Source organism: Geotrypetes seraphini, chromosome 9 (genome assembly GCF_902459505.1).
Source record: "Geotrypetes seraphini chromosome 9, aGeoSer1.1, whole genome shotgun sequence".
NCBI lineage: Eukaryota > Metazoa > Chordata > Amphibia > Gymnophiona > Dermophiidae > Geotrypetes > Geotrypetes seraphini.
The window spans coordinates 16729908-16753153 of NC_047092.1; the positions used below are offsets into that span (position 1 = coordinate 16729908).

Here is a 23246-nt window from a genome sequence, read left to right on the forward strand (position 1 = left end):
TCAACACACTGTTATTCTTAGATCAAATTATCATTCCGTATTCTCCTTTCCGCTCCTTACGATCCGATGATAAAAACCTACTTCCTGTTCCATCCCTACGAACCATAAATACGAGACGTACTATACTCTTCTCTGTCACAGCCCCCCAAACGTGAAACTTATTACCCACTCAGATAAGCGAAAAAAAGAACCTTGAGAAAGTCAAATCAAAACTAAAATGTTTCCTATATAGAGACGCTTTTAACTGATTAGTGAGGCCCTTAAACTGAGTTGACACTCTCAATTGAAGTAGGCAAGCGCTGATCTCTAATATAATATAACTCCTATTGGTCTACCCTTATTTGTTCTCTTTCCTATATCAAATTGTAGTTCTTCCCTGATTTCCCCAAGAAGTTCACATCTGTCTATCCCTATATTGTATGTCCCCCTTATTTGAAAATTATTTATTGTACATCGCTTTGTAATCGTTGAAAAAAGCGATTTGATCAAATATGAAATAAACTTGAAACTTGAATGTTTTGAATCCTAAGTACTGCTGCCAGAACCAGGGTAAAGGCTAGGGGTTACCAGATTTCTCTGGATGGCTCTTCAAAACCCGGCACTTTGTCCGAGTTTTGAAAAGCTTCCAACAAATCGTCGTTGGGCAGGAGAGCAGGCAGCAGGGATGGGGCATAACAGGGCAGGCCTAGGGGTCCAGATTTTCTGTTTGGAAAATCTGGTAAACCTACTAAAGGCATCAGTTTATCTCAACTGGAACTCGACCATTCCCTGGCATTGGCAGCTGTCTCCTGTGCCATAGCATGAGCTGCAGTTACCAAAACACCACCACAACGATTTAAGTCCCACAATAAATAACTTTATTTGTTCAGATTTACTAAGACTTATTACAAACAATGCATTGGGGGTGGGGTTTGCTTCTATATCTGTTTATGGCACTCAAAACCATTTATTTCTCAAAATATAGTATCAATATAAACTCAGACTCTTTCCCAATAAAACTTAACACTGTGTACTGTACTACAAACAAGTTTTCAAATATTTCCCAATCTGCATTTCATTCAGTCTACCACTAGGAGGAGATTCAAAATGGCTGCCAGGGAAGAAGAGTTAATACAGCAAAGGGTTGAATACAGCCCTCCCAAGCAGGCATGATTGACAATCCATTGAACCAAATCAAATGAGCAATTTAGACCAAGGACCACATACAGTCATATTTGATTGGTCACTAGATTTAAGGAGAGGAAGAAAGTACAGTACATCCGGTTAGCAGGAATGCAGGTTCTAGGTTCACTTACTTCTAGCACCTTAACAAAAGAGGAACAGTGTCTGCAGATCACCAACTCCTGGGTGAGGCATCCATACCAGGAAGTGTCCCAGTTATTCTTCACTATCACTACCTGTCTTGGATGTGACGAATATCCACCTCATGCTACAAAGTTCAGTCTACGCCAACATATTAGTATATACTAATTCTTTTGTCTGACTGCCATTAAGGCTGTCGTGAACCCCTACTTAAGAGACTTTTAGAATGAAGGCTCAACCCTTCAGACGTATCAGAACAGTGGAGGTAGCTGGACGCTCCATTAGCATTTCAAGGTTGCTGAGACATTCTTAGAAGCAGAATAGTTTCATATGCTTCATCTCTTCCTTTCTGGTTCCAAATAACTTTAGCTAGGGTTGCCAGGGCTGGGGAAAGAGGTGTCTCTCTCATCCATTTGGAAATAATCCCGATTCCTCCCCAACACAGAAAACAAAACGTGTTGCTAAGACAGGGGTGGGGGAGGAAGGAATATTTCTCCAGCAAGTCTTAATGGAAAGGCAGCGGGAAGTTCCTCTTGAACACCATGCTAGGGCCGCAGGGTGAAACGCTTCCAGCATATCCTGCTGAGACCAAAGGACGCTCTCCGGTACTTCACCTTCAGTACCACGGATCCGCTCGGTGTTGCTGATTATATTTCTGAAGCTTGACCTGGTCTCGGATCTGATTAATTAGGATCTGGGACAACAGGATTCCCACCAGCTGAAGGACAAGACAAAAGCAAAGTAAGGAAATCGCCGCAAGATCACCCAAAATGCATTCAGGAAATTAAAATATGCCGACACAGTACTTGGAAAGCTGGATGTCTTGATTATCTTCCCTTCAACGCCATCATCCATTAAAAAAATGACTGAATTTCCTTGCAATTAGGTGCAGGAGGCTTTTGATGCACTCCACAGGGCAGGGCTGCAATTTATGTGCACTGTGGCCCCTAAACGGTAACATTTAGAAGTCTCCCCCCTCAATTAAGCAGGAAATAAATTTTAGGTTTTAATAGTTTTCTATACCAACAAATTCTGAGGACCCTTTTAATACTAGGTCCTAAGTCAGAGCTTCCCAAATTGTGGGTCGGGACTCCAAATAGTGTCACAAAACCCACTTTTAGGGTCACAAACTGGGTGGGCTCTCCATAGGTGTGCCATTCTATATCTCTTGGGGGGGGTTCACACAGTTTTATGTACCATCAGGGGGGTCACAGTCAAGGATAAGTACTTCTTTATGCTCTCGCTTTTCTAGCTTATATATAAAAGCTAGTCCTTGCAGTACTCTCTACTAAACTGAATTAAAGGTTTCTATAATTTAATACAGATCTACATTTTCCTGAAAGGACTTCAAGTGCCACAGACATCAGATCTGTAAAAAGCAAATGACAACGGGCATCACGATACTGATGAATTTTAAATGAAATTTGTCATTCTTGTGCATTTGTGCTGAAAACTCACCTACCAATTAAGCTGTCCTGCTTGTATAGAATCAACAAATGATCTCTTTGCTTCTTTTTTATTAACTGAAGTGTCAATTATTATTATTTTTATGTTTAAAACCATCTTTAACAAATATTAAATTGAAAAAAGAGGAACTCTTAGGGAGAGGAGGAGATAGTGGATGTTGCAGATGGGCAGACTGGATGGGCCATTTGGCCTTTTATCTGCCATCATGTTTCTATAATTATAAAGCTCTATGACATCACAATGCAGTGTAAAGAGCCTTAGCCAATAGGAAGAGGAGATGCAAATGTTAAGAGCCTTAGCCAATAGGGAGAGGAGAAGATAGTGGATGCTGCAGATGGGCAGACTGGATGAGCCATTTGGCCTTTATCTGCCATCATGTTTCTATAATTATAAAGCTTTATGACATCACAATGCAGTGTAAAGAACCTTAGCCAATAGGAAGAGGAGACAGTGGATGCTGTGCATGGCCATTTGGCCTTTATCTGCCATTATGTTTCTATAACCATAAAGTTCCAAGACCTCACAATGCAAGTGTTAAGAGTTTTAGCCTATAGGGGGAGGAAAAGATAGTGGATGCTGCAGAAGGGTAGACTGGATGGGCCATTTTGGCCTTTATCTGCTATCATGTTTCTGTGAAAATAATTTAAACCTCTTTCAGTCATGCCATTGTTAAACCTTTACAGATCTATTTAATTCTCTTTCTTGCTTCACAACACTTTTTGGATTTAATTTTTTTATTGTAAACCGTTTTTTTTGTGAAGAAACTGAATTCTAATTAAACTGAATTCTAATTAACTCATAAATGACCTGCATGTATTTTCCAGTCAATCTTAAATGGAAGAAAACGTTTTACTTTCCTTAACAGTAGTTCTTTATTTTTACCACTAGAGGGAGTGCTGCCCATGTATCAATGGAATGCTGGCTGAGCATACCTGAGGAATGGCCAGACCCAGTGCGATGCCCCCCAGCAGGAAAAGATTACTGTGCAGCCAGTTCACCAGCTTGTCGATGCAGCCATTGGTATATATAAACTCGCCAGCCTCCAGGTAGTCCAATACCTGCATCCCCTGGCCGCACATTGTATTAATTACTGTCTGCAGGACAAGAGCAGAAGGGTAAAAGCATGAAGTGAGACTACAATCACTATTTCTAGTGTGTTACTAAAGTCAAGACAGAGTCCCTTCTCCACAGAGCTTACAGCCATGCAATTTTTGAGAAAGTCACTTTATTGAATGACAAACGACTTCCTGCATCCTACCAATCATCTTCCTACCAAATGTGGTTCTATGAATTGACTTCCTACCAAGAACTGCAAAGAGCAGTGCTTCCACCTAGTGGTAGTTCTCAAGAACTGATATACTGCAGATTTAGTAGGAGCTCACACTGTGTTTGTTATTATGCAACGAAAACATTGTCCCTTCTCTTTGGACGCTTTCAAGTTGTTTGGGAGCCAAAAATGTACCGTGTGCCCCAGAAATGTCTACAGCTACATCCTGAATAGTAATAGAAAAAAAAAATGATAAAAGCACACTAGCATCATAAGCTGGATTTAAAAGTGTTAATCTTAATTATATTACAAGACAAACACCATCAGCCCTTTTCCTACCATGGCGGAATCACTGCAGAGCAGTTAATTGCCAGAGGACACTTCAAAGCTCTTTGCATAATTCTTGTGTGGTGACAAGGAAAAGTATCAAGCCAACTAGAAGCTTTTGCCAGGACCAAAATGACTGTGCAATTCTGCTCTCCTCTCTCCCTCTTGGCACCATCCCACAGGGCAGCAGCGTGGCTCACCTCTTCATCGGAGTGCTGGCAGCAGGAGTACGGCACAGAACAGCGCTCCCGACTCGGGTTGTCTGCGGTGCAGTTAAAGTACATGTTCTGGGACCAGTCCTTGTAGGAAATCCCCCCACAGCAGCTAAACTGGAAACATACAATGAGTAAAAGAAAAGGGTCAACCCATTAGAGCAGATGGCAGGGTGTGCGAGAGAAGTGTGAAAGAGTGCGCATGTCCCCAACAGCAGGCTGAGGGATGCTGGCTGATGTGAGAGAAGTCATTTTGGCTAACACCAGGGCCCTTCAACTAAGCGATTGCTTTTCATTAGAGAATGACACAGGGACAAATTTTTCTCCGTCCCTGCGAGAACTCATTTTCCTATCCCGGCGAGCTCTTTTCCTGTCCCATTCCTGCATGCTCCATCTCATCTGCACAAGCCTCAAACACTTTAAAATCCTAAGTAGCAACATTCTAGAGCTCAGATTGTGATGTCATAATGCCTCATTCCACCAATGCCTAAGCTCTGTCCTCATCTGCGCAAGCCTCAAACACTTTAAAATCATAAGTGTTAGAGCCTTGTGCGGTCAAGGCAGAGCTTACAGGAATGGGGCAGGGACAGGGACAAAACTCACGGGGACAGGATGGGAAATTGAGTTCCTGCGGGGACAGGGACAAATTTGTCCCTGTGTCATTCTCTACTTTTCATCCCCTACTAACTTATGCAAATGAGGGCTCGCATCTCTCTGCATCCTTTAAAGCCCGCTCTTGGTGAACACATTAGGTGGAACTGGGGCACCAGGATCTACAAGGCGGTTGTGCATAGCTGTCTGGCTGTTCCAAGTATATGGAGGCTGCCACCTGCTTAGCTTGTACAATTTGAAAGGGAACCCTTAACACACAAAATGTATCCAACTCCACTCATGTATTCTTGTCAGGGGCAAAAGGCCGATGCAAGGTCTTGCCCGGGGATTCTCCCTGCCCCCTATGAGGAGTCTCGGCGCTCTCACCTCCTTCTGGCCAAAGTCGATGAGGTTCTGCAGGTCCAGGTCATTGCGGTAGTGTACGATGGCATTGTTTATGATCTCGCTCACCTTCCCCCGTGCCTGCAAAGTAGATATAGGGGTAAAATGCGACACTGAGCTGTCCGGGGCAGGGGAGGAATCGGAGATCGATTGTGGGAAAGAATGGAATAGGACACATGGTAAAACCACTGTTTCAGACTACTGCTGCCCGATTCAAACTGATTCACCAGTTCACTTCGATGAATCGATTTGTTGTCCGAGAAACTCGGACTCACCGATTCAACAACTCCTACCACGGTGAGACCTGACATGCCACATATTTTGTTTTGTCACTGGTATCCTTTGCACTTACTAAGGCACTTTTTTTTTTTTTCAACAAGTAAAGGATACAGCTATGGGGGCCTCGATGGTCCCCGATATAGCTAATTTATACATTGCCAGGTTTGGACATGAACATCTTACAGATCATTCATACTTGGAATATATTACGTTTTGGAAAAGATAAATAGATGACTTTTTATGCTATGGCTTGGGGATATGGTTAAATTGCACGAGTGAACGGTAAAATGAAATAACCAGTGTGGCACCAGTGACTTTGTTATCTCCATGGGTGTCTCTGTTTTTTTCAGGTTTCTTTTCCTTTGGAGCAACAACAAACAGTGAAAGTCCAAAATGTTGGCGGTGTGCAGTTTTATTGATCAAATCTCAAAATCTTGTGCTGCGACTCGACACGAATCTGTTTCGGCTCTACAGCCTGCCTCAGGAGCCTTGGTAAATCAAATCGAGATTGTTTTTATGATGTGTACCGTAATAGATCACAACCGTGAAAGTGCCACTACGCTCTGCTCACACCAAGCAATGAATTGCCATCTATTACGGTACACATCATAAAAACAATCTCGATTTGATTTACCAAGGCTCCTGAGGCAGGCAGTAGAGGCCGAAACACGTGCATGTCGAGCCACTGCAGAAGATTTTGAGATTTGATCAATAAAATTGTGCACCGACATTTTGGACCTCCACTGTTGTTTGTTGTTGCTTGACTGGAGGTTTTGGACTCGACCTTTGGACCATATAGCCAGTGGCATAGTAAGAGGGGGTGAACCGTCCCGGGCACTGGCATCTCTCCTCCTTCCTACCCCTCAAACACCCCCCCCCACCTATACATCCACTGTGTTTCCCCAAGAATAAGCCCTACCCCGAAAATAAGCCCTAGGCGCCAGCAGCGCTTCTCCCCCGCCACTGCGCACACACCCCCATGCTGACCCATCTCTCCCTCCCATCCAAACTGCGAGACAGGAAAACCTTATAACAGACCAGCGGCATTGGCACTCGGCAGCAATCTACACAGGCTGCTTTGCGGCCTTCTATTTCCTGGGCGTTCCTCTGCTGCTGATGTCATCCACATGCCGACGCTGCCGGTTTGTTATAAGGTATTCTTGTCTTGCGGTTCGGATGGGAGGGAGGGATGGGTCAGTGGGCGGAGGGGGGGAGGTATGCTGCGGAGGCGGGGGGATAGAAAGATGCTACACAGGGGGATGGGAGGGATAGAAGCTACAAGGGTTCTACTGCACAAGGGATGGGAGGGAGGGAGGGATACTGCATAAGAGGATGGGTGAGAGGGGAAGCAAGATGCTGCACATGTGGAGGAGAGAAAGGAAAATTGGGGTGGAGGAGGAGGAAGCGAGAGATAATCTTTGTACATGAAAAAAAATAATACATCCCTGAAAATAAGACCTAGTGCCTTTTTGGGGCCCCAAATTAATATAAGACAGTGTCTTATTTTCGGGGAAACACGGTAGTTCTTCACTGGTGTGACTAGGAAGTGACATCAGCGGGAGAGCCAAGGCTGGTGCAAACAGCAGGTTGGAGCTGTTGCTTGCGCTGACGAAAATTTAGAGGTACGGGAGGGGGGGAGTGAAGGAGCGCGCTCAGCGAGAGGGAGGGGGGTGGCACTAGTCCAGGCATCTTCCACCCTCACTGCGCCACTGCATATAGCCTACTGGATTTCTGCAGAGACAGACGCGGTCCACCGGGACATTGGATAGTCCGCAGGTTTTACCATCTGCTGGAGTTGATACTGTAGTCCTACCCCTGGACTATGACGCCATGTGGCATGCACGGCAGAGCTCTTATCCCCTGCCGGTGGGTGGTAGATGGAATGGAACAGAAACAGTTTCATCTCTAGCCAACAAATAAAGCATTCTTGAGATGCTGGCCTGGCTGAGAACAAGGGATGCATCTCGAGGACTCGCCTCTCCCTATAAATATCAAACATAGGACAGAGACCCCCAATATATGCCATAACCAAACTTAAAATGGTCTCAACAAACATCGACAGTCATTCTTAAGAGAGGAAAAAGGATCTCGGCAACCCAGAGAATCCGAAAGAACAAATTTTGCCTGTATAACATTGGTTCCTTAAAAAAAAAACAAAAAAAAAAAACCCTCTCTCATAATGGCCAAATTACTATTACATTTCACGCAAAATCTTCCCCCCCCCCCGCCAGACTTTTCAATTACATTATACAGTGACCAAATGATTATTTCTTGTGAATAGTTATTTTCTTAAAAATGCAGTGGCGTAGCGAGGGTAGGGGGTGCCCCCCCCCCAAGGTACCTCTTTAAATCTTCACCAGTTTGAGCGGTTTCTCTGGCTTGCTGCTCACGCTGGCGTCCCCTCCGACGTCACTTCCTGGCCCCACAACCAGAGGGAGCCAGGCAGGCGCACGCAGCAGGCCAGAATAGCTGCTCACGCTGGTGAAAATTTAAAGAGGTATGGGGGGGGAGGGTGTGAGCGTGGTGTGGGGGTGGTAGATAGGTGCAGGTGCCCAGACCAAGATGGTGTCCGTGGCAGTCTGCCCCCCCCTCTTACTACGCCTCTGTGTACAAAACATATGCTACTTAGCTCAGAATCAGAGATTCCATTGCTTATACTTAAACATCTCACCTTATCAGAGAAGACAAAGCCCAATACTCCAGCAGCCAGCTGTATCAGGAAGACCATGGTCAGACAGACGGAGAACTGCAGAGGAAAGACGCCAACATTAGCTCTCACATTAACTTTACTACCTGTGAGAAATGCCGGACTGGAACACAACCACCCCTCCACCCTCCGAGTACGAACACTGTACCGTTTGTAAGAGGCAGATGTTCTCCCGCAGGGACCCGATGCAGCCGCAGAACGTGATGAGAAACATCAAGACTCCAACCACAATGAGCAGGATGGCAGGATCCACCGCCAGACAGGCCACGGCCGCCTCTGGAACGCAAAAGAGAGACCAATACCAATTGCACAGATCTGCCACAGCACACGATGAGGGCAACTCGAGAACTAACCCACCCCTCTGGGCGTACAGAAGTTCCGTAAGGGCATGTTACATAGACAGCTTACAGAATACTGTAACTGGAACGTTTTGCGCGGTCTCGCCACATATAAAGAATGCTCAGTTACATCAGCTCTGTGGCTGGCATAACTGTGGTACCTTAAACATAAAGACACGCATAAAAAAAAAAAAAAAAAAAAGAGGTGGGGGCAAAAAATCTGAGCGAAAGAAAGAGAGAACAAGAAAAAAGAAAGAAAGAGCAAGAAAAGAGAGAAAGAAAGAACAATAGAAAGAAAGAAAGAAAGAGAGAGAGAGAAAAAGCCACACAACACAGGAAAAATGCAATAAGTATCTGGATGAACACAGAAAGGTTTATAATAGCAATTCTTGGTTACAGAAGTAACAAATAGTCATCCAAAGCAGTTAAACAAACAGAGGACCCGACACAGTCTGCGTTTCAGCCAAAAGTGCCTTCTTCAGGAGTCCTCTAAGAGAGAAAGACTAGGGCAGAAGCACATGTGCAGGTTAAAAACGGGAGCGGTCTATTGCCAGAGTACAAACTTGGGCCTGAAGGGAGTTCGCTAAATCAACAGACCTGTGCGTTCAATAATTGTCCTCCACTTTCGCAGGATGTCGCTTAAATCTTTATAATAATCCATTTCTACACATTTAATATGTAATATCAAGTGAAGCGTTCAAATTTCAAGTTTATTAGGATTTTATATACCGCCTATCAAGGTTATCTAAGCGGTTTTACAATCAGGTACTCAAGCATTTTCCCTCTCTGTCCCGGGTGGGCTCACAATCTAGCCAACCTTCACGTGCAATTAAAACCAAGCGCAGGCTGCCACAGGGACCTTCGTAGCACTTCCCGGTCCCAAGAGAGATTGAAATTTCTCACCAGTATATTAAATCAGCTGCATTTAATAACTTACCTGCTTAGGTTTCACCTTGACGTACTGTTGTCCATATCGCTGTGCCTTTAAATTGGCGATCATTCCAAAACCCAATGTTAATCCCCAGCACCAAATACCGAGTCGGCCCCTCGACTCGAATTTCGCTAAAAAAACCAACCCCAAACCAAGCTTCCTCAGGAAGGGACGCTTTCTTGGTGGAAAGGGACCGGGAAGTGCTACGATGGTCCCCATGGCAGTCTGTGCTCGTTTTTAATTGAACGCGTCACAAGAAATCACACATTAAATGTGTAGAAATTGATTATTATAAAGATTTAAGTGACATCCTGTGAAAGTGGAGGACAATTATTGAGCACAAGAACAGGTTGGGGGAGGCAGGGCTGGGGAGCGAGGCTGGGGCGGAAGGGGCGTGATTTGGGAGGGCCTGGGGGCAGGGCCACAGGTCTGGATTTCACAACAGTACAATCTGTTAACCCTACCTCCGCAGCCGCCCTATTCATCAGGCTGTCCAAAAGATTTAGAATCCTCAAACTCGTACTCAAGTGTAAAAAAACCCACCATCACCTCGGCGTTCCTGGAAGCCCAATTGCAACTGTACAACTGCTCTGGGCAGAGGACCCCAATACCACTCGGGCAGTCACAGGACAAAAATGGTACCCGAGCACAGGCTGTGTTTTGACACCTTCTTTACCCTTTTCAGGCTCATCTGTTCACAGATTCCAATCATTCAAAAAGGGCACCACAATGTCGTTCCAACTTTGTATCAAGGGCATTCGCCCAGTTTGCAGTAATATTGCTGCTGTTGAGGGGTGAGCACTGGGCTTCAAAAAGGCAAGGAGTGGGGGAAGGGAGCCAGAGGGGTGCAATATCTTGGAAACCATCTCTCTTTCTCTCCAACCAGATATAAGCAGTAATGTCCTAGATTTATATCAGGGTTTTCTCACTGTTCCTGCTGCCAACACAAGAGACAAAAGATTGCAATGCTGATCCTACCTTAACCCCTTCCATTTGTCTTTATGCAGTGACCTTGAAAAAAAAAAAACACTTAACCTTCCTGTACTATAATTTCACAGTGAAGCTCTTTGGTTACATTGTAACTAGTTGAGATACAGGGTGAATGACAATGTCATAGAATGAAAAATGGATTTTAAATATATTCCTGAAAGTAATAACTTACTTTTGGGTTTTCTCTTTATATATTTTTTAGTTATTCTTAGGCTCTCTCTTTGTTTTTCCCAGAAAATTTTCTTTAGTAATTTGCATTTCAATCTGCAACTCTCGTTAAAAGTCTTTCCCTCTGAAACTTAAAACTTATCTGAAGCTACAGTACATTGTTCATGCATTTAAGCTGCAATTAAAATTTTTTACACACACCCCTCTGTATTATGTGTGTGTGCAAATGGCAAGATCAGAAGGCCCTAATTAACGTACGAGACTACAGTGGTGGGGATAACTCGACAGAACAATCCTTCCTAAGGATGACATTTTAAAGGCAGACCCTGTCCACTGGTTCTGTGTATTTACAGGCCCTGCTGCGGCTTAGCAGAGATCATTAATTCAGCAGACTCAAAGCTTCAGCCTCTGGAACTGCACAAGACAAACTGACCACTGCTGGAGTTGTCCTTCTCATACAGAAATACAAGACCACAAGAATAACTAACCCAAACCCACCTGCATGTTTCATCAGCCGTGCATAGACTCCAATTGCAATCATCACCATAGAGATCACCTGGAAAGGAGAGGGGGGGAGAAAAAGACAGACACCGTCAGACAGACTGAGCTGAGAACTCTCTGCTACCACCACAGTCACAGAGGGAGATGCTCAAAAGCTTGCCATGGAAATAAGACTGGTTATAGTCAGTCTTACTTGCAAGGCAGCTCAGCCTCCGATGATCAAAAGAGTTCTTGGGGGCTTCTATCAATCGCGGTAGCAGCCATCGAGAACCCTATGCAAATACAATACAACGAGCCTTAGGTATCTGGCCAATTGGAGTCTTAGGCCACTCCCAGTGCATTCCAGAATGTAGCGGGAAGGAGGCCTAAGACTCTGGTTGGCCGAGGGGCCTTATGCTTGGGCCAATCAGGGCCTTAGGCCCCTCCTTGGTGCATCCCAGATTACACCGGGAGGGGGAAAGCCTGCCATTCTGAAGAGGCGGGCCTGCTGGCTGGAGGGTATAGGCATCCCTTCGGCCAGCCTTACAGCCAAAGGTACAGTGGGGAGTACCAGTGGTTCGGGTGGGTCATGAGTGGGGGTGGCTGCAGGCAGGAGGGAGTGGGCATCCCTCCTGTCACTGTCAAGCGGTCCCCTGCCGCGGCCATTCAGCTGAGCCGGCAGGACTCCCCAAAGCCGGGGCTTCGGGGAGCACTACCGGCTTAGCTGATCAGGGATAACTTCCCCTGCCATGAACAGCCTCTGGCTGCTGCAGTCTGACTTTAGGATCCTGAGGCAGCATCGATAGGCAGCTGGAATGTAGGCCAGGGTTTTCAAGACCTACATTTCAGCCACCTATCTTGGCTGAATTAAGGTGTGTTTCTGTAACTGGCGCAGTCGAGCAATTGACACACGATCGACAGCCACTTTTTAGGCGGCTACTGACATAGGCGCTGGTTACAGAATCCGGCCCCAAGTGTCTTCCTGACCCTAGAGCAGGTTTTATTTATTTTAAAAATGTATATTCCACATATCCCATAATTCTATGCGGTTTACAGTAAAACATCCAGAATCGTGAACATATAGGCAACAAATTGTGACCTTACACTAATCAAATAAAATCTCCCAGCAGCATGGCAAATTCCCACCCTCCCATGCTTTGACTGAGAAATAACTCATGGCAAATCACTCGCTGCTATAAGTACGCAAACAGAGAATAGTTTTAAGTTCCTTCCTAAAGCATAACACAGAATAATAATAATAATAACAGCTTATATACCGCAGTACCGTGAAGTTCTATGCGGTTTACAAAAGAACAATAAAAGTACAAATTGAGAGAACTTAAGGGAAGTGAAAGCAAGAGGGAGATTGGGTGAGAGAACCGTTACAGAGGGGAAAGAGAGGAACGGGTCAGCTGTCTAGATACTTCAGGAACAGGTGAGTTTTGAGGCGCTTCCTGAATACCTCGTAAGTGGTGGGCGAGAGCAGTTGTTCCAGATCTTTACCCCACAAAGCTGCTTGATGTGAGAGAAGGTGTTCGTGGTGTTTTTTTTAGTTTGCAACCTCTAACCGGGAGAGAAACGAAGTGCAAGTGGGAGCTTCTCTTGTGTCTGTTGGCTGAGAAGAGGTCAGTGATGTATTTAGGGGCTAGACCGTAAAGAACTTTAAAGCAGAGGCAGGCGAACTTAAACTTTACGCGAGCTTCCAACGGCAGCCAGTGTAGCTGCCTGTAGTATGGCGTCACGTGACCAAATTTCTTTAGACCGAAGATAAGTCTGACCGCAGCATTTTGCATCAATTGTAATTCTTTTGGGAGATTGCTAAATAGGCGATGTTACAGTAGTCAAGTTGACTTAGTATGAGGGATTGTACCAGGATTCTGAATGCTGAGTTATCAAAATATGATTTAATGGATTTAAGCTTCCAGAGGGTGAGAAAACCCTTTTTGATTAAGGAGTCCACCTGGTCTTTCATGGTTAAGCATTGGTCAAGAGTTACACCTAGTATCTTCATGGTGGGCTGAATAGGGCAATTAAGTTTATTGATGCCTAGCGGTGTTTTGGTGTCAAGCGGGTGTGGTGAAGCAACGAAAAATTTTGTCTTCTCTGTATTGAGCTTGAAGTCTGTCAACCAGCATCAAGTTTATGGCTTCTGATGCTTTGGCAATAGTTTCCGAGATGGAGTTGGCAAATGGGATGATGATTGTGAAGTCATCTGCGTAACTGAAGAGGCCCCGAGACAAGAACCTCTCCCTCCGTCCAGAGTCCCAAAGCGCCCCTCTCTCTCCCTCCCTCCCTTCCGCATCCCATGGCTGAGCCGGAAGCCTTCCTTCTGACATCAGAGGAAGCTCCTCGGACGTCAGAGGGAAGGCTTCCAGATCAGCCTTGAGCTTTTTGGCGCGATTTTTACTGTGGAGGGCGCCGTCCCATATCGGCTGAGCCGCTGGGGTATTTTTTACGAGTTTAATCAACCCATTTGCCTACAACAATGTTCTCATAATTCCCTGAAGAAAGTATCTTCCCTTAAAAAAAAAAATCACCTCGAGGTAGGAAAAAGCCTCAGAGCCCCTCCTCCACCAACCAACAACACAGTTAATGAAAAGGTGGAGACTATCACGGGGTAAAGTTAAATCATTAGTATAAAAAAAACCTCCTCGATTGATATTTTACTAAGAAAAAGCCTTGTGCAATGCAAACCCACCATGAAAAGATTAGGTTAGAAGCACACCACACACCGGCCAGCGTTTCGCCAATCATTAGCTGCCTCATGATGTGAAGGCGAGTCATCTTTCACTGGAACTCTACATCTCATGATGGCCACTCCTTGGAATGCATATTTGCTGAACCTTATTGACGTAAGCCAGGCAAGACTTAGGCAACCCAACATGTCCTCAAACCGCTCTGTTCTTCTACCACGGACCAGTAGAGGCACGTCCCTGCTTTAACTAGACAGTTATTTCCTGAACTTAAGACACACTTGGCACGGAATCAGTACAGGTACAATTACAACGAAAAGGAAGGCAATACTCTGGAACCTTCAATATCTACCTGAGAGTAACAGGATATGAGGACAGAAACTATCTAGCTCCGTGTCCACAGTTCCAGCAGGACAGTTAACCCAGTCCTGGATTTCTATCTTATCCAGCATTATGGGAGGAGTCCCACAGAGCTCAGTGGGTAGAATCAGGAACTACAGATTCCACACTGAAATCAGGTGAGTTGGCAGGTCCATGTCAATAGCAACAGGATGATCCAGTCCATGTTTCACTCCAGTGCATGTAGGGAGCTGTAGTTCCTATTTTTCTATTGAATTCCCTGAGGAAAGTAGAATCCCATTCCCCTGTACACAATGGGATAAAAAAGGTACGACGGGCTCCGCCGTTAAAAACCAATTAGAAAATAATTAAGAAAGAGAAAAGTAGGCCCGGCAAGGCACCTACAAAAAAAAGGCACCTGAATCGAGTCTATGCAGACGCTTACCGGTGCCAAACGTCAAAAGAGGCACGTTATGGGCGGGGTTGACGTTTGGCGCTGCTAAGCGTGATTCTACGTCTATCCATTTGTGCAGAAATAAGGGTCAAAGAAGCTGTGGGTGAAACTGTTACTGGATTAACTTGCTAGGTCTGTGACTAGTTTCCATGAGTCATGTTTCCTTCACTGGGTCACTGCACAAACGAAGCTGCTAGCGGTCAGAAAATTCCACAACCTGACCCCATCAAGGGCAAACCATCCCTCTGCTTCTCTTCACCTTACAATTTTCAGCCGCTCCTTCATGCTTCCAGTTCAAATCACATCCAGAGCTGGGACTCAGCTGTAGGAGCTTTCTTATCCAACTAGATAGAAAAATCCCCAATTTTATAATCATTCCCATCCCCTCCTCAGATATTGGTGATATAAGGTACTGGTGAGACCTCATTTAGAATTCTGTGTACAATTCTGGAGGTCGTACTGTCAAAAAGAAATAATCAGGATCGAGTCGGTTCAGAGGAAGGCTACTAAAATGGTGCGTGCTCTTCGTCATAAGGCTTATGGGGATAGACTTAAAACTCTTAATATGTATACTTTGGAGGAAAGGCAGCAGAGGAGAGAGATATGATAGAGGTATTTAAATACCTACATGGCATAAATGCGCATGAGGCAAATCTCTCATTTGAAAGGAAACTCTGGAAAGAGAAGGATATAGGATGAAATTAAGAGACGATAGGAGTAATCTAAGTAAATACTTTTTTTACAGAAAGGGTGGTAGATGCGTGGCATAGGCTCCCAGTAGAGGTGGTGGAGACAGACCATGTCTGAATTCAAGAAAGCATGGGATAGGTACTTGGGATCTTTTAGGGAGAGGAGGGGATCGTGGATGCTGCAGATGGGCAGACTAGAATGGCCATTTATCTGCTGTAATATGTCTATAACCATAAAGCTCTATGACCTCACAATGCAAGAGTTAAGAGACAGCCTATAGAGGGAGGAGGAGATAGTGGATGCTGTGGATGGGCCATTTGGCCTTTATCTGTCATCATGTTTCTGTAATCATAAAGCTCTATGACCTCACAATGCAGGTGTAAAGAGCCCTAATCTATAGGAAGAGGAGATGCAAATGTTAAGAGCCTTAGCCAATAGGGAGAGGAGAAGATAGTGGATGCTGTGGATGGGCCATTTGGCCTTTATCTGCCGTCATGTTTCTATGTAACATACCTAATCTAGTCCCTGCAGTGAGTTTGGGCCATGGGTCACTGATCACAGCTCCTTCTGAAACTCTGCAAATCACGGAGCCTCAAGCCAGCAACCAATGACCTTTCCCCAGGCAGGGTGTTCTCAACTCAGTCCTTCAGAAACTCGTAGCCAGTCAGGTTTTCAGGATATCAACCCTGAATATTCATGAGATAAATCTGCATGCACGTCATCCACTATAGGCAAATCTCTAGCACGCATATTTCATTCTGTCTATCCTGAAATCCTGACTGACTAGGTGTCTCCTGAGGCCTGAGTTGAGAATCACTAGGAGCTTTCAATGCTGCTGACGTAACTTCAGCCAACTCAGGGATCAAACAGACGCCAGCCAAGCACTACTGCGAATAACGAGAACAGTCTGCATCACTTTCTTAAATTACAAGTCTACTACTACGAATCACTTATATAGTGTCGAAAGGCGTACACAGTGCTGTACATTTTGACATTTATAGACGGTCCCTGCTCAGAAGAGCTTACAATCTAACTTGGACAGGTACTTTTATTGATAGGGCTTACAGCAGCACACTAGTGTGCCTCAACAAATTGGGGAGGAGGAGAGACGCTGGCTGACTGCCTACAGGACGTGCCTCTCACGGCAAGAGGTAATCAGCCAGCACCAGCGCCTCTCCTCTTCATGGTTCTTCCTTGCTGGCACACCGCATTGGTGGCTCGGAACCCCTTCTGGAGAGCCTTCATGCATGCGCAGATGTCGACATGATGTCATCAAGCATGCACACAACATCACAGCGACATCCACACACTTCCGGATGCCTTGAGCTGCGGCCACTACGTTCAGTGTGCCGAGGCTCAACAAAGTTTGAGGGACACTAGCTTACAGACTAGAGAGCTAGGAGGAAGTCCTGTAGCACGTTTGGTGCTCTTTGGGGACAATGGGATAGAAAACAAATTAAATAAATAAATAAAATAAGGGATGGAATGGGATTTTGGATTCAGCTTGCAACTTTTTCACTTGTAGCTCAGCAAGTTACATTCAGGAACACAACACTGCCACCTACAGGCCATGAGCAGAGTGCACATTCACAAGGTTTCCAAGAGAGACGGCGTTTGTGATCACTTGCTGAACACACTTCTCCCTCTGTATTCGCAGTGATAGGGGGATTAACAGACCGGCGAACACAGAAAAACCATGAATAACTTTTTCATATGTCATTCGCTGTTTTCTATTAAAAACCATCGTGAATAGGGTGAAACCGCGAACAATATGGTGGGAGACCTGGCCTGTTCCTGAAGGAAAGGCGAAACATGGTGAAAAAAGTGCCGGAAATCAGCGATTTTCTCTGTAAACGCTTGGAATCAGCTATTTCTCTATGCAAGCTGACAATTTTTTTTTTTTTTGGGGGGGGGGAGGAGCCAGCAAGCTAAAAACCATGAATAATTGAAACCGCGATTGCTGAAACTGCGAATACGGAGGGAGAAGTGTACTGTTGCAACATGGGAGGAGGAGAAGGGAAGCTTGATAGCTGTGAAAAAATAAAGCTTAGTACAGCCTCTTTCCATTCAAAATGAAAGCCAAGAGGACATAAAAAAGCAGACAATGTGAAAAAAATATATTAAGAAAACTGATGTAGCTTGAAGAAAGTTATGTAGAGTCGGCGGTAATTATAAAAAGGTTTGTACTGGAGGGGCAGGGGGTGGGTGGGGAGACCATATGAATAAATAGACCCCCCAACAAAATTAGTAACAGGCCACATGATATCTCTTAGAATGTTTGTAATGAACTGGTGAAAAACAGTATAATGAGCTGATGGACTGAACAGATGGTGTATGTATCACGGAAAAAAAAGCCCCAACAGTATAAACAACCCGATAAGAATTATATAACAATGCAGACAGGAATGAATTCCCCAGATAGAATATTCTTTCTATTTTTCCTCTACGTTAGAGAAAAATTGTTAAATAGAAAAAAATGTTAAATAAAAGTACAGAAAATAAATCCCGGTGTTAAGCCATCTTGCTTTGTTTCCTGATTGCAAAAAAATCTCAAGAGTGCAATAAATGCTCTTTTCGGAGGCTGTGCTACGTTTAAAAGTTGACATAACTGCTGATATCAGTTTGGGGGTTCATAGACAACGGCGTGAAAGACAAAGGCGCGCGCCGGCAACTGAGCGCAAGATGGAGGTGCGCGCCGAAGAAAATTACAATTTTTAGGGGCTCTGATGGGGGGTTTTGTTGGGGAACCCCCCACTTTACTTAATAGACATCGTGCCGGCGTTATGGGGGGTTGTAACCCTCCACATTTTACTGTAAACAACTTTTTCCCTAAAAACAGGGAAAAAGTGAAGTTTTCAGTAAAATGTGGGGGGTTACAAACCCCCAAACCCCCCACAACGCGGCGCGATGTCTATTAAGTAAAGTGGGGGGGGTTTCCCCCCCACACACCCCCGTCGGAGCCCTAAAAACAGTAATTTTGAGCGGCGCACGCTTCCGCGCTGCGCTCAATTGTCTGGGCGCGCCTTTGTCCCGGCGCGCTTTTGACCTGACACCCAGTTTGGGAATACAGGACCTAAATTTGTTATCAGCAATACAGAGCCGTTAAATACACACACTCTCTTTTGTGCTTTAAATGAGATTTAGTATAGGCTGTTTTTATCCGAGCTGAAAGCAAACAGGGCAAAAGAAAGAGAAAAGAGCTCACAATTAAAATGAAAGGAATGACTGCTAGGAGAATAGTGTCTACAAATGGGACTTTTTTCAATATGTCACCTCACAAATGAACCTCGCTGATAAACCAGAATATATGGGATATAATCTAAATTGGACTTTTGCCACACTTGATCTTCCTTCTGGAGTTCACAGGGTACAGACAACACACACCGAGGAGCTTTTGGGAATTCTTTTCAATCGGGCTAGCGGTATCTTTCACCCTTCCTTGGTCTCATAAGGGAAAACAGCAAACACTGCCCGAGCCCTGCAAACGCCCACATTTACTGCTCCGATTCCTTTTCGGAAGGCATGAGAATAAAGATCAGCTGGTGTCTTTTTACTGTAAAAAAACAAAATGTTTTAACCTTGGAGATTCTGTTTATTTTTAATCATTTTTATTGAGCAAACTGCAAATTGACAGTCGACATCAACTTCACAATGCCAAACAAATGAACATTCCAAATTCCACATTCCAATCCACGTGCTCATAAATTTTCAAAGTCATGAAATCCCCAAACCTACCCGCCCTCCCAGCCCCCCCACGATGATATTTCCTGGTTTACAACCACAACAGTGACGTGCTAGCGAAACCTTAAAAAGAAACCCGCTTTGCATCGCCTGTATGCAGCTTCCCCATTAGTTTGTGGCTGTGATTTCTGAATCCAGGTGTCTGACCATCTCAGATATTTACTATGCAGGGTTTTGCTGGTACACTGACAAGACCACGTTGACAACAGGTTTGGGGTCTCTCTGAAGTGGCACAGAATACATGGGGTAGGGTTGGAGGAATGCGATTATCAAGGCACCATATTTTCTCCACTCTCTACATACATCACTTGCCAATAAACACAATCCAGAGAAATACTTCCTTATAGCCTGACAAAGGACATTATTCTTCTCTATAAATCCAAGATGCAACCGTACCCTGAGTATTGTTTGCATCTGTGGAAGAACTAGAAAAGGTACAGAGAAGGGCATATGACCATTTACATAAGAACATAAGAAGTTGCCTCCGCTGAGGCAGACCAGTCCCTAACTAATTTTGTAATTTACCTCTAATCCTATCCCTATAACCACCTCTACTCCTATCTGTACCCCTCAATCCCTTTGTCCTCTAGGTACCTATCCAAACCTTCTTTGAATCCCTGTAGCGTGCTCCTGCTTATCACATCCTCCGGTAGCGCGTTCCATGTATCCACTACCCTCTGGGTGAAAAAGAACTTCCTGGCGTTTGTTCTAAACCTGTCCCCTTTCAATTTCTCCGAGTGCTCCCTTGTACTTGTGGTTCCCCATAATTTGAAAAATCTGTCCCTGTCTACTTTTTCTATGCCCTTCATGATCTTGAAGGTTTCTATCATGTCTCCTCTAAGTCTCCGCTTACAGAGATGCAACGGCTACTTTATCAAGATGATAATAGAGCTCTTCAGCCTGTAGAAGAGACAGCTCGGGAGCGGTCTAGCGGTTAGAGCTCCCTGTGAGACTTTGGCAAATTACACCTCTACTAATGCTATTTATCACTTATATAGCGTTGAAAGGAAGACACAGCGCTGTACATTTTGACATTTAATACAGTCCCTGCTCAGAAGAGCTTACAATCTAACTTGGACAGACAGACCTGACATATAGGGTTAAGACTGCAGAATCCAGGGTGAGAGGAGTTAGGAGTTGAAAGCAGTCTCGAAGAGATGGGCTTTTCACCGGCCCTTGAGCACAGAGGCCGCCGTAAGGATTCGGGCAGCTTGTTCCAAGCATAAGGCGCAGCAAGGCAGAAGGGACGGAGACTGGAGTTGGCGGAGGAAGAGAAGGAGCTAGAGAGGAGGGACTTACCAGCTGAGCAGAGCTCACGGGGGAGATAAGTGATGAGAGATCGTGAGGGGCAGCCAAGTGAGTGCATTTGGAGGTCAGTAAGAGGAGTTTGAATTTTATTCGGACACGGATGGGAAGCCAAAGACGAGAGTTTAAGAGAGGGGTAACGTGAGTAAAGCGGCTCTCCTGGAATATGAGTTGCGTAGCCGAATTCTGGACGAATTGGAGGTGCAAAAATTAGTTTGCCAGACTATAACTTGTCTTAAAGTATACTGAAAATAGGAGAGTTAAATCCAAATAATTAAGAAAAACGTATGGCATTTTTAAGTAGGAAGGCAGCAAATTCAGGAGCAAACATACTGGCATCTAGCCCAGCTGGGATTAAAAAGAGGCAACCGATTTCTAGGAGGAAGAGTTCATGCGGCCTGGGGAAAGCCAGTGCAATAAGGCAGGGATCCTACTGGGTGTTTGGAATTGCAACTGGCCCCCATCAGTGATTCAATGTGGCACATCAGATATTCTCACCTGTTGTTTCTTTGCTTCCTAGGTAAGGGCTCCACCATGTCCAGTACCAGCCAAATACCCTCCAGGTAGCTGACATTTTTTTTTACCATCATAGTGGCTCGATGGCGATACTCTGGAGCGAGTCTGTGCGCACTTTCTAACTAGCTTGAATGCAGCTATGCAGGGGCTAAACGAGCAGGAGTAAATATGGCCCAAGTTGCTCATCAGAACCCAGTGCAAAGAGAAGTTAGCCAAATTATTTCCCTTCTGGACAGGTTGCATTTTCATTGCAGCAGTGCATCAAGGGCTAGGAAGCCACAGGTATTGCACAGCGCGGGGGGGCGGGGGGAGGGATGCAGCAGGGGAAAGCAGTTCTTGCAACGGAATGCAATGCACGCAATGCAGCCGCTGCACTCACCCAGAAGAGCATGTTGAAGAAAAAGAGGAGGTACTTCACCACCGGGCTGACGAAGGAGAACTCCTCGCTGCCGGCGGCAGGCGATCTCCGGGCCATGGCGAAGGGGGGGGGGGGAATCAGGCGCAGGGGCCGAGAGACCACGCGCCGGTTCGCGTCACCCCGCGAGCCCAGCGCATGGCGGCTCGCGAACTTCTGCGTCCGCGAGCCGCTCGGAACGCCGAGCCCGGGATCGCCCCGCCCATCGTCGCGCGCCGGCCCGCCCACCCGCGTTCCGGATTGGAGGCCGCGGCCGCCTCGAGCCTGCCTGCCCGCCCCCTTCCGTCTGCTCCGAGAAGCGCCTGGCCGAGGGGGGGCGTGGCTTCTTGAAAGGGCCAGGTGGGTTCAGGGAACGGGTGCAATGCCCCCCAGGTCTTTCTAGAAAATAACATACTGCTTTCAAATCTAGCTCGGGCACAGAAATCGTTACCCTCTTTTTCTTGCATGTTCTTTCATTTCACGATTTTCTTCCTTTCTTAGAAACATGATGGTAGATAAAGGCTAAATGGCCCGTCCAGTCTGCCCATCCTGCCATCACCATTTCCTTTTCCTCCATGAATATTTGTCTCTTTCTACAGCTTCAAGTTTATTTCCAAATTTGATTTGATGGCAAAATCATAATCCAATGCGATTTACAAATAACAATAAAATCAGGGTAAGAAAAAGAAAAACACATTGATTAAACCAGGCAATTAATACAACTTTATGACAAAACAGACACAAGAAGCAAAAAAAGGATTAAATACAATTCATAAACAAGTAACGAAACACTCTCCCTCCTCCACATCTCACCCTTTTCTCACCTTCATGTCTGCTTTTTCCCACTCCCACACAGCTTCTCTCCATCGCCTTCAGCAGCTTGCCTGCCCCCTCTTTCTCTCTTCCAGAGAATGTCTCCTTTTGCTAACCATCTTCCCTCACACAGCCAAGGCTCTCTTCCTGAATTCCTCTCCCTCACCTCCACTATGGGTCCCTGTTCCCAGCCGCTCTTCATTTTACAGCTGCTTTCTGCCTTTGCCTACGGATCCCAGGATATCTAGATTTACATTACATTAGTGATTTCTATTCTGCCATTACCTTGCGGTTCAAGGCGGATTACATATGAGTTGTCAGGACATTTTCGTAGGTGCTAAAGGGTGAAGTGGATTGCAAATGGAGCTTGCTGTATTAGTTTGTCTTTATGGAGTTTTTGAATAGCAGGGTTTTTATTTCTTTTCTGAAGGTTTTGTAGTTTGCGGTCGAGATCAGTAAGTTGGAGAGTTGGTGGTCTAGTTTTGCTGCTTGGATGACTAGGAGGGCATCGTACTTTTTTTTTGACCCAGACATGTCCTCTTTTTAGAGGACTGGCCAGGCATTTGGATGGGTTTTCAACTCCTAGAACTTTCTTCGGGTTTTGAAAACTGTTGAGCTCATGGCCATATCTGAAGGGCATCTGTGCATGCGTGGATGCCCTCTGGACATGGTTACGAAGAGACAGGGCTTGTGTGTGGCCAGGGTTTTTTTTTTTTGGGGGGGGGAGGGTGGAACAGGGCAGGGTTATAGGTGGAATGGTGTGGGGCTGTGGGTGGAATGGGGTCAGGGCCACACATCCTCTTTTTTGTAGGACACATCTCATAACCCTACCTTTTCCAG

The 23246-nt window shown here is 45.4% G+C and overlaps 1 protein-coding gene across 3 annotated transcripts; it reads right to left on the bottom strand.

The window, feature by feature from the left end:
- Positions 1-834: 834 nt before the first annotated feature.
- TSPAN33 (tetraspanin 33) lies at positions 835-21861 on the bottom strand. Of its 3 annotated transcripts, none has more exons than XM_033959400.1 (8): positions 21579-21853; positions 11480-11537; positions 8703-8830; positions 8519-8593; positions 5554-5649; positions 4564-4692; positions 3702-3863; positions 835-2020 (listed from the first exon to the last, which is right to left on the bottom strand). In XM_033959400.1, exons 1-8 carry the CDS (start codon positions 21672-21674, stop codon positions 1919-1921), a joined length of 846 nt encoding a protein of 281 aa, XP_033815291.1. In that variant the 5' UTR covers positions 21675-21853; the 3' UTR covers positions 835-1918. The 3 variants fall into 3 exon arrangements, with proteins under 3 accessions (XP_033815291.1, XP_033815292.1, XP_033815293.1); XM_033959401.1 differs by lacking the exon at positions 21579-21853 and adding an exon at positions 21182-21200; XM_033959402.1 differs by lacking the exon at positions 4564-4692 and having other exon boundaries at positions 21579-21861.
- Between the last annotated feature and the right edge of the window lie 1385 nt (positions 21862-23246).